The 11427-nt window shown below is 37.4% G+C and overlaps 1 protein-coding gene across 7 annotated transcripts in view; it reads right to left on the bottom strand.

The window, feature by feature from the left end:
• Positions 1-5496: 5496 nt before the first annotated feature.
• LOC307265853 (DNA (cytosine-5)-methyltransferase 3A-like) overlaps positions 5497-11427 on the bottom strand; it is a 52466-nt gene continuing 46535 nt past the window's right edge. For 6 of the 7 annotated variants that reach the window (XM_080047671.1, XM_080047672.1, XM_080047673.1 and 3 more), the window contains 3 exons: positions 11335-11404; positions 10513-10631; positions 5497-9357 (listed from right to left, as the gene is read on the bottom strand). In XM_080047671.1, coding sequence (XP_079903797.1) covers positions 9216-9357; positions 10513-10631; positions 11335-11404 — 331 coding nt within the window. In that variant the 3' untranslated portion in view covers positions 5497-9215. The remainder of the gene's footprint in view (positions 9358-10512; positions 10632-11334; positions 11405-11427) is intronic. The other variant, XM_080047674.1, reaches the window with a different exon arrangement.

Below are 11427 nucleotides of genomic sequence, written 5' to 3'. Positions count from 1 at the left end.
ACTAACTGACAGCCAAAGAGAGACACACAGACAGTGACACACCATGCATGCGTTTCACACTCACTCTGTGACCAGCTGCTTCAACACACAAAAATACACCCACACACACACACACACACATGCATGCATTGTGGATAGTACACAATGCGTTCCCCCATGCACAAACACACATCATGCTCACAGTTGCACACACTAAGACACACCCTGACTTTTCCACTGTGCAGACAGTTTTTTAATGGGGTTGTTAATTAATAATGAATGAGGACCAGCAGCAAAAATTTACCCCAGAATCCCAATGTCACGCATTTCCATACCAACATGGTCGTACCAGACACACAGCCATTTCACAGTTTCCTATCTTGAAAAGCTGGCAAATTAATTCAGGTATGAAATGCATCATACACATTACTGTACAAGAAAAGAGATTCTGACTCTTTCATTGAAGAATCAAACTACTTCCCTGGTCACTGATGAAGGTAAGAACAGAACGACTAACCCTTTGACTCTGTACTAGCACAAAAAACAACACACAGCAATAATGCAAGTTAACCTTGTGTTTGATTTGGTGTTTCTTACTTCATAAAGATTAAATCCTACGTGTTGAAAAACAGTCAAATCTATTTTCAGATCTAAGCTTTGCGTGTTTAGAAACCATTTTTTATGTGACTTTAGTAGCTGCTGACATGCTCAGATGTTCCTGGGCAAGTGCAGGCTCCATGTGGCAGGGAAACGTAAGGGGTGTGTGTGTTGATGCGTGCAGTAAGTGAGTAGACAGCTGCTGACTCTAAACTGGATCTGGAGATGGAGAGTGATCTACGGTGGACAATGTGTGTTTGTGTGTGACAGTCAATATATAGTCTGTGTGTGTGTGTGGGTGTATTACCTTGCAGGTGTGTGTTTGAGTGTGTGTGTGTGTACAGGAATCTTTCTTTGTTAAGACCAATTTAAACTTGTAACTATCAGAGTGAGGACATTTTGAAAAGTGAGGACATTTTGCCTTGTCCCTACTTCTTCAAAGGGCTGTTTGAGGGTTAAGAATTAGTTTGAAGGTTCAGGTTAGAATTAGATTTGGGTTACGGTCAGTGTGAGAGTTCAGTTGGGGTTAGGGTTAGGGTTACGGTTAGGGCATTTCGGTTTGATGGTTAGGGTTATAGGTAAGGGGCTAGGGAAAACATTATGTCAATGAGTGTCATCACAAAGATATAAGAATAAGGATGTGTGTGTGTGTGTGTGTGTGTGTGTGTGTGTGTGTGTGTGTGTGTAGAGTAGAGCTATTTATAAACAGCCAGAACAAACGTGCATAAGACCTGAAAGACTCAGTAGGAGGTTTGAAAGATTGTGGGTGGTACTGCTGGAGGTTCATGGATGTATAGGCCATTAGTGAATCACAGATAAACAGACAATAAAAACAGCGCTCACATAACTGACTAGGCCAACCCTCAGGATCAGGGAAATCTCTATCACTATGCACTACAATCAGAATAGACTAAATGCAATATTAAATTCATATGTTTCAATTACTGAATAATCACTTGAAAATCAAAGTGTTTTTAAAGACCTTAGAACAAGCATTTTAGCGTAGTGGCTGCATGTTGCACCGCATGTTTCTATGGTAGCCCAGAACGGACAAACTTAACGGCCGCGTTTGTTTTAATGTATAGTGGGTGTCAGCCGGCTCAAGATGGAAGAAGAAGAAGAAGAAGTACAATAGAATAAAATAACTAACATCTTCACCTCATCACTTGATATTGTGGAAAGACGTGAGGCAGCGATAGATGATGTCATCTTTAGTAACTAGCTTATTGTTCCTGAGGGCCAATGTAGCTTCTGTAAACTCTCCAAAACGGGAGGGGTATAGACAGAGCTTTGCAAACTAGAACTCACCACTAGATGACACCAAAATACACCTTAGAAGAATAAAAATAATCTAATAAAATATATGAAAATCTGTTTCCACATTTAGTCATTTCCCTGACTAAATTACTAACATTTTGAATGCAGGACCTTTACTTGTGACAGTATTTGTACAGCATGATACCTCTTTATAAATGATCTGAATACTGCAGCTACACAAATTCTCTATTTAATGTGATAATAAGCAGAGGAGATGGAGGAAGTATACACTATTATATATTGTGTCAGCAGATTTTATATTACTCATGCATTAATGTAAACACTGGATTTCACTGCTGTTGGTTGAGGTTGAGTAAACTACTGTATTTTGTAAAGGACTGCAACTGCAACTGTTCATTATATATTAATCTACTTGATGTTTTCTTGATTAATTGATTGCTTGCTTGGTTTATAAAATGTACTTGAGCAATAGAGTAAATGTAGTTACATTACACCACTGATAACATAATCGATGCTTATGGAGTTTATCATGTGTGGGGAAAAAAAGGGTTGCGTCATCTATTTAGGATGCTTTCTAATATATTCAAGTCATTGTGCTGCACCGAGGACCCCAAGCCCCTCAAAGCACGCTCAATGATCCTTAAACCAAATGATTTGTACAACGACTCCATAGCCTATACATCCCGACCCACAGATACCAGAGCAAAAATCCTCCAGACAGAACAGCGGATTAGATCACCTGTCCATTTCACATTATGTTCTCAAACACACACACACACACACACACGCACACACGCACACACACACACACACACACACACACACACACACACACACACACACACACACACACACACACACACACACACTCGCTCACTCGCTAGTTTGTATCATGGTTTGTATGCATGACGACTCAATTCCCTCCTCTTCATCATCACTGTGACTTAATATATTTGGTGTAACGAGAATAACCTATGAACGACAAGCAGGCTTACATAACGGAAAAAACGCACGCACATAAACCCACCCACACAAACACGCACACACACAGCCTTATTGCAGTGATGGCACGCCAATCACACATACACACATTACCACACATAAAAACACAGCCTTATTGCAATGATGACACACACTCACATGCACGCACACTTATAGGCTAAATCTCGCCCATATTTCGATGCAAGTTGCAAAATACAACCATTGATTAATTCCCATTCATGCTAACGATGATTTATCATTTGGGTGAATGAACATTTTTAAAATAAGATAAGCCTATATAAATCTATATGTAATATCATATTAACCTCAAATTAATAGGCTACATTAAAAGGATATTCTAACGTAGGCTACAAACCTGACGTGTTTACCATTAGACGAGAGTAATAATGAATATAACCGTCTTAATAAGAAAATAGATGAATATTCCCATTCATTCTTGATAACTATTAATAGAATTTATGAGATAAACCTTGACATCTTAATTTTTCCAAATCTCTTTGGGCTTCTCTTACCCTTTTTCTTCTAGGTTACCGAATCCTCCTCAGCAGGAGCCTCTATGCGTTGCCCAGCACCAGCCGAGTGCTCGAGGACAGCTGGCACAGCGCGAGCCGCAGATGCTTCTGGGCGGACCATCCCTGGCCACAGCCAATCATGAGCCGTTCCATTTTGATTTACGGAAAAACTGGCCAATAGGAGACGAGATGTGTCTAGCTAAGGGGTCTCCTCCGGTCTCCTCTCCTCAGCAGACAGGGGCGTGGCTGCTCCCTCCTGCTACCTTTAAATACTATCGGACATATTGATGTTAACACCCGAGGAGCTGATAATCCTCTTCAATATAATCGTCACTAATTGATTAACTAGATCTGATAAGTGGGGTACAGGTGAATGTAAATGCATCCTGTAGCTTAGGCTACTCCAAGCCGTTAAAACGATTTGATTAAATCTAAAAAAAAAAAAAAAAATAGTAGGCCTATGCATTACCCTATTGTGACAAATATAGGCCTATATAAATTAACAGTTCAGTCTGAATTTTGAACACCACCGTTCTTGAGCTTTCTAGATATCATTTTCCAGCATATAATTATAATAAAAGCTTCTATTGAACCCCCTTGGTCACATTGTAATGTTTAGTGAACTATTATACTGTTATATTTTATTATAATTTCCACATGTTTACTTGGCTATATTTGCACCAGGTATTTGGTGTAGTTATACATATAATGTATGGGATATAGCTTTTAAACTTGATGTCATGTCTAAAACATTTGTATTCATTGCTTTTTATACCTTTTAGTATGTCTCTTGATTGACTAATGGGGGGCAAAAGTATCATACAGGCATATTTAAGAGGATAGTATTTGATAAAAGTAAATCAATACATAATGTCCAATATCCCAGATGGTTTTAGACATCCAGTGTAACTACAGCACTGTAACCAAAGCTCTCTAAATTAACGATTAAATCTCCAAAAATCAAACATATACTAGTTTGACAGGAACATTTTGTAAGCTTTAGGCCAACAATAAATAGTTAACCAAAATACTATTAAAGCCATATGGATTAAATAAGATTAGTATACGCCTACTCTCCAAAAACCCTGCGAAAAAAATAAGAAATATTATATTGAAATTTAATATGCAAAGAACAATCAAAATGAAAAAAAATAAAAATGTTGGTTTGGTTACCAGCAGGGGCGATGACCTACTGAGTAATTTTTGACTACGATAATATCATAATTTTTTAACCCTTGCATAGTGCATAACCCTTACATTGTCCAGCTATTCTTGTATGCAAGGGGTTTTTGCTGATATAGTCACACATCAGAAAACACAGTGGCTTTTATATTACGATAATATAATTTGTAAATTGTATTTTATAGTTTTACAAAATGGTTTAGCATTGTAATAATTGATTGGTTACATTTATTAGCACTTAATTTGCTATTTCTTTTGCAGGACCAAATTGGACTTGGGCTGGATTTCAAAAAGAAATCACCATTTATACCACTTTAATGATGGTAGGACTCGCTGACAACGCCAACGTAGCTTAATAAAATATTGTTTTAGTGTGTATTGCTGTACTTACAGTACACAGTTGTTTTAAAGAACTGGAGCCTTATAACTCCAAAGTGTTTCTGCTGACAGTTTGAATCAGCAGAACTCCACAAAGATGTTGAACAGAAATACTCTTTGCATTTTAAACAACTGCGATGGTGCTGCAAAGATACTTGTTTTTTTTAGGTAAAAGAGTTGTTTGTGGCATAAAGTGTTTAAAACATTTCAATCCATTCTGTTCAACACACTGGAAACACAATTTAAATAAACAAAACAACAACAAGCATTAAAACTATTACATATGTAACATTTTTGTCTTTGAAATCAAATTATTAATGTTTTCAATCAAAATTGGTGTAGTAAATCAGCTCTTTAAAAAACTTTTAAAAGTGGACAACAGATAAGGTAAGTGCTAGTGTGATTTAAGTTTAAAAAGAAAAGAAAATTTCAAACTCAAACTGAATTTTGACTTGATGTAAATGTAAGCAGTTACATTCTTAACCGGCACACAGATAGAGAACACAGAGCCTTCTGGCCAAATCACAAGAAACAGTTATTTTTTTTTATTCACGTTTCATTTCTTACATTGTTCAAGTACAAAGTTAAAATGCCTTAATTAGTTCATATTCATACAAGAGTAAAATAATAATAGTGCCTTTTCATTACTACGACAAACTTAAATACAGTCATTGTAAAGACAAACTTGATTTATACTCCTAACAATATATTTTTCTTTATTTTCAGATAAAATTTTTAGCACCTTTTGAAACACTACCAGGTCCTCCTTTTTCCTAAGATCTCATCTTTCATTTAGTCCATGAGATGAGTGTCTGAATGCACAACAGCATTGAATTTTGTTTTGTGTTGTGCATGTTTCTCTGCGTCTCTGTGTGTCAGTGTGTGTTTGTAAGTGTATCAGTGTTGAAAAACAATGTGTCACTCAGCCTAAAAGCTGTCGATAGGCAAACAGAAACCTCACCACGCGTCACCCATCAGTTAAAAATATCAACTCCATTCCTTGCCCTTTAGTCCGACTTAAACTCTCAAACAAGATGCAAGTTGAAACAACAGTTAAAAAAACAGACATCAGCTGAAATTCTGTATCTTTAGCCAGAGGGTTTCCAACATTACTGGCTTTAAGAACTATTAAAAACTTCCCGTTACAGGTTTTTTAAGTTGAACTATGAGCAGCTGATTTTAACTTAATGTTTCTTGATACTCAACTTCTTACATTTTATGATATGAATGTATTGCAAATGTATACTTTTCATACACAAGATACAACGTTTTGATTTCTTATAAGCATTTTCCCCTTAAAGGAAAAATAACTCACTCTGATCCAATTGAATATGATTTCTGTCTTTTTATTGATGCTGTTGTTGTCATCTATAGTTTCCTCCACCTCTTTGACATCACTATATACAGTGTGATTTCAGCCCGCTCTTGTTTGAGAGTGTCCTTAAGCTTTATCGGTGTAACAATTTCTTCCGGCATCCTCTGGTACAATAGAACAAGTCACTATACTAACTGTAATATATGCTTTCTCTAGCCCCCTCTCTCTCCCCTGCTATAGGCTGAGACTGAACTGAACTGAGCACCAACCTTGAACAGTACACACACACAATAACAGATTATTATTGTAATTATTATTACCATTATTATTATTATGATCATTACTCCCTAAATCTAACATGAAATTGGAGATTACACTGACTGACTGACATGCAGCACCTGGGGGTGGGGTCAGGTGGGTGGGTAGTGGGTAAGGGAGCACCAAGCCTGATGGCAACAGGCGGCCAGCAAAAACACAGTGTGTATGCATTTATGTGTGTGTGTGTGTCTGTGTGTGTGTGTGTGGATGCTGAGTATTGTAGAGAGAAAGTGTGAATGTAGCCACTGTTTGCGGTAAATGTGAGTTTGTTGTTTGTGTGTTTGTGTGTGTGTGTGTGTGTGTAACCTGCACGAGCACTGTAAAAAAGAGTAAAGTTTAAAAAGCACCTGAAAGTTGTTTGTATAATGGAGAGTAAACAAGATGAAAAAACTTTGAACCTGCTGGTTTATTGTTGGTTGTTTTTGTTACTGTGTATGCATATGTAGTGTCCATGTGTGTGTGTGTGTGTGTCCAGTTGTAAGCTGGTATCTGAGGAAGGTCAGAGGATCGGAAGGCTTCCTGGATTAAGATGGTCATCGGAGGACCAGAAGCACCAGACCGAAATAAATGTTTTCTCCAAAGACAGCCCAGTTTAAATAATAAGGATATTATTTACATAGTGTCTGCGTCTTGGAACCATTTTTAGTAAATTACATTTTTCTTCCCTTGATTATTCCCATTCATGACCACAGAGAGGCTGAGCTTATCCCAGCATGCATTGGGCTAAAAGGCAGAAGAAGAAAAACCCAAGACAGGTCGTTTACAGTAACTGTGAGATATGAGGAAGTTATTATCTACACAGGGCTATCTTGTTTCAGTCGTAGGAAGTACAAAAAAAAACAGCAAAATGTCTACTGAGTAAAGGTCCTGGTTTCAGTGGAAAGTTGTCGCTGCCAAAACTGGAGGACATTTTGGATCCCGTTTGAAGCCACAAGGGCAGGTAGATTGTGACCACCAGACAAAAGAAATCGACAAAGTAAATTTTTTCGATTGTTTCTGAGAGTATAGGTGCTACTCTGGAGGTAGAAATAATATAATTGGACTAATGATAAGTGGAAAATTCCAATTCTTCTTCTAATAATTAAGAAATAAATCTAGAAATTACTTTGAGAAAATGTGTTTTCCAGAGAGAGAGAGAGAGAGAGAGAGAGAGAGAGAGAGAGAGAGAGAGAGAGAGAGAGAGAGAGAGAGAGAGAGAGAGAGAGAGAAATAGAGTAAGATGATAAGGTTTAATAATATTTAAAAAAAACAATTAAATAAAAACATTTCACTTTTTAGCCGAGATTTTGAAACAAATCCAGTAGGCAGACTATATAATAAATTGTTTATTCCGTATGTTATTTCAAATTAAGTTAGTAATCTCTCTCTCTCTCTCTCTCTCTGCCCACTGGAAGGCGCTACAAGCAAGGCTTTCCACTATGATCATGGCTCTGATGTGGCTTTATCCTTGATTGTGTATCACATTAGTATTGTTTTAAATAGATTTATTTACCAATTATTTAATTACATTTCATATTTCTCATGTTAATTTAGATTTATCTTGTAACTGCGATTGTCTAGAACTTTTCCGTGTATATTTATGTGGACCAACGGAGCAACTAGCAATAACTTCACCTATCCGGGAAATTATAAACAATCGGCCCTATGCAGATGTAGAGTAACAAATATCATAATCTTTTATTTCATTATTCATGTCTTCCTCAGGGAAGGATAAATACATTTTTGGGGGGGTTATTTTGCATCTGTTATTTAACCCAAAAACTAAAATCATTAGTACCTCCAAAGCATCTTAACAATTTGGTAAAAAAAAGGCTTCACAAGAAAGTTTTTTTTTTCTGTTTCCAAATTTAACAAGGAAACATATGTTAAAAACCTGGTGCCTGGTGTAACATCTGGTCTCACTCAGTGAGGGACGTAAAAACTGTAGCGACTGAAACCACCACGAACCGTTCAGACTCGGAGAGCACCAAAAACTTTTTTTTAAAGTGTTGCATTAAAGTGGCACCATTTGGAGTCCAACACTTCACCACTGACCAGCACCGTGAACATTAACTGGTGTGTGTGTGTGTCTGTATGTGTGTGTGTGTGTGTGTGTGTGTTTTTGTAAATTTATGTTCATTGCACATTTAATACACCAGTAGCACTGTCACTACGCATGAATACAGTTAAGAGTTAGGGTTGGGATGGAGTCATTGGTTGTGTTGATGTTAGAAAACAGAAAGTCGGGGGTGTCACAGAAAGTTTAGCGCACCCTTGGAGGTTTTGAACTCCAGCTGCTATGACACAGTAAGAGCCAGAAGACGCCGGGTTTCAAGGTCGAACAGGAAGTTGGCGTGTGAGCTAATACAGTACAGAGATCCTGCACCATTTGGTATGTGTGTGTTTGTTTTTGTCTGTGTGTGTAGAAGTCAGCAAGGTAGCACCAAGGGACTAATAAGGTCAGCCAGTGGTCTACAATGGGGGTCGAGGGGAAGCAGTCATTTACAGTGTATGTGTATGTGTGTGTACATGTATGTGTGTGTATGTCCGGTCATCTGTGTCAACCTGCCAAGCTTCACGTATAGGTGTAAAGTGTGTATAGATATCTGTGTGTCTCCGTCATTACATACTCTTCATACGTGTATGTTTGTGTGTGTGTATGTGTGTGTGTTTTTCTAGTTGCAAGCAAAGTACTCCTTAAGCGGGGAGAAGAGGTGCCTGATGACGGGCACGCTCCAGGAACGCCCCAGCAGCCTTTGCCTGGCCAGGCGACTCATGTTGGACACGTCAGTGTAGTGGACGGGGAAACCGAACACCCTGGAAACACACACACACACACATCACGTTCATTTATTTGAGTTTGAGTTAGAGGAAAGATGTACAGGATGAGGTAGATTTGATTAATCAATTAATCGATAGTTGAATGAGAGAAAGTTGATCAGCAACTGTTATTACAATAGATTCATCGATTATATTTGAAACAATTTTCTTTTCTTTTTTTACCAATGAAGTGAAAGGGATATTCACACATCTAGCTATCTTATATCAAGTGCGTTGGATAAGAATACAGAGTTGTCTAGGACAAAAGAAAGAAATCAACACAGTAACTGCTATATAAATGGTAATGCTGAGCAAGACCAGAATACGGGAATTTTTTTTTGTCCAAGACCATTTTTTAAAATAAAAAATAAATAAACAAATTGAAAGACATCAGTAATCAAAATATTCGTCTGTAATGTAAGAAGTACAAGTTATAGAGTAAATCATTTATTGATATAATTGTATTACTTTCCAATCCATACCATAAGCACTACTAAAAATCTCATCTGGCTGTTTACATTTTTTTTAAAAATTTCTACATATTTATTTTGTCAGCATGTTATCTGTTCATAAGTATTAATGTTTACTTTAATTTATTTAATTTTTATATTGCCTTTTACGCTACCTCCCTATCCCTTTTCCTGTTGAATGATGGTACATTTTCTCGCTTTGGGACAAAATAAAAGATTCGTACCTTTTCCTAATTTGTTTGATCAAAATCAGCAAAACGTGAATTCTGAATTACTTGGAGCCTCTAAATTATGTTTACTTTATTGTTTTAACAGTAAACTACTGTTTGTATGTCTGGAATGGGTCGTCAAGGTTGATATTGAAATCATGAAGCATATATAAGCTGTTTAAATAAGGTAACAAACACAGGGTAACAAAAAAACTGTGAACATTTTGAATTTTATTTAACTGTTGCATTAAAAATAGGTGTACTGAATTATTTACTATAAGCCATGCAAACACAGTAGCATTGGTAGATAAGAAAAATCCAAATAAATTAATTAAAAGATTCTTGTGATCATGCAAACAAGGTGAAATTAAAGGGACACACAGGTCAGAAGACACACACGCACACACACACACACACACACACACACACACACACACACACACACACACACACACACACACACACACACGTACCTTTCCATCTCGGTACACCACAGGATGTCCTCCTTGCTGTCCATGAAGACGGGGAAATGTTCGTCTTTCCCCTGCTTCACAGAGTTGGAGCGTGTCGTTATCGTACGCAACTTCTCAAACTGGAATTAACATCCAGAACCAAACACACGCAAACAGACAGATAGACAGACAGACAGACAGACGGACAGACACACACACGCAAATCCTTTTTTAATCCTAAAGCTGTCCTCTTTTTGTACAGCAGATTTTACTTTTGTACGTTGAGATAGTAAGAACAGTGGTGGTACATCTACTCATGCATAATAAGTATTTTAACTCTTGGTACTTTTTTATGCCAATAGGGATTTCAGGACTATTTCTACTTGTATTCTGCAGTATTTCTACGCGGTTATTCTACTTCTTAGGGAAAACAAACTTATACTTATTCCACATATTGGGTGACTGAAAATTCCTCTTGCTTGTAGAGCAAAAAGGCAACAGTTGCAAAAGGAATATCCAGTAAAAATGGACGTCACTGATGCTACATTTTTGCAGCAATAGTTCACAGAAGGAAAAGGCCTCTATGGTCTGTACAACTATGTTCAAAGGACAAATACATAATGTAAATGTCTTATTTTTTACTGTACATAAATCCCACACATCAACTTTAGATGCTGAAGGCTCATAATTTCCTTATGTTACCACTGATTGAGTGGTATTGACTGATACCCTCAATATCGCTCACCACTGGTCCGACACTTAAGATACCACATGATAATAAGCAAAGTCACCCACACATACACACACACACACACATACACACTCACTCACTGAAGTGTATACCTTTGCTGTGCGTCCGTGCTCGAGGCAATCTTGTAGGTCTAGCCTGTCGTTTGCCATGGCTGACATAGGTCTGAAAAGAAGACAAAATATCTT

This window comes from Ammodytes marinus, assembly GCF_949987685.1.
Source record: "Ammodytes marinus genome assembly, chromosome: 19".
Taxonomy (NCBI): domain Eukaryota; kingdom Metazoa; phylum Chordata; class Actinopteri; order Uranoscopiformes; family Ammodytidae; genus Ammodytes; species Ammodytes marinus.
Note: the sequence above shows the minus strand (reverse complement) of the source record. Positions and strands in the feature narration are given on the sequence as shown.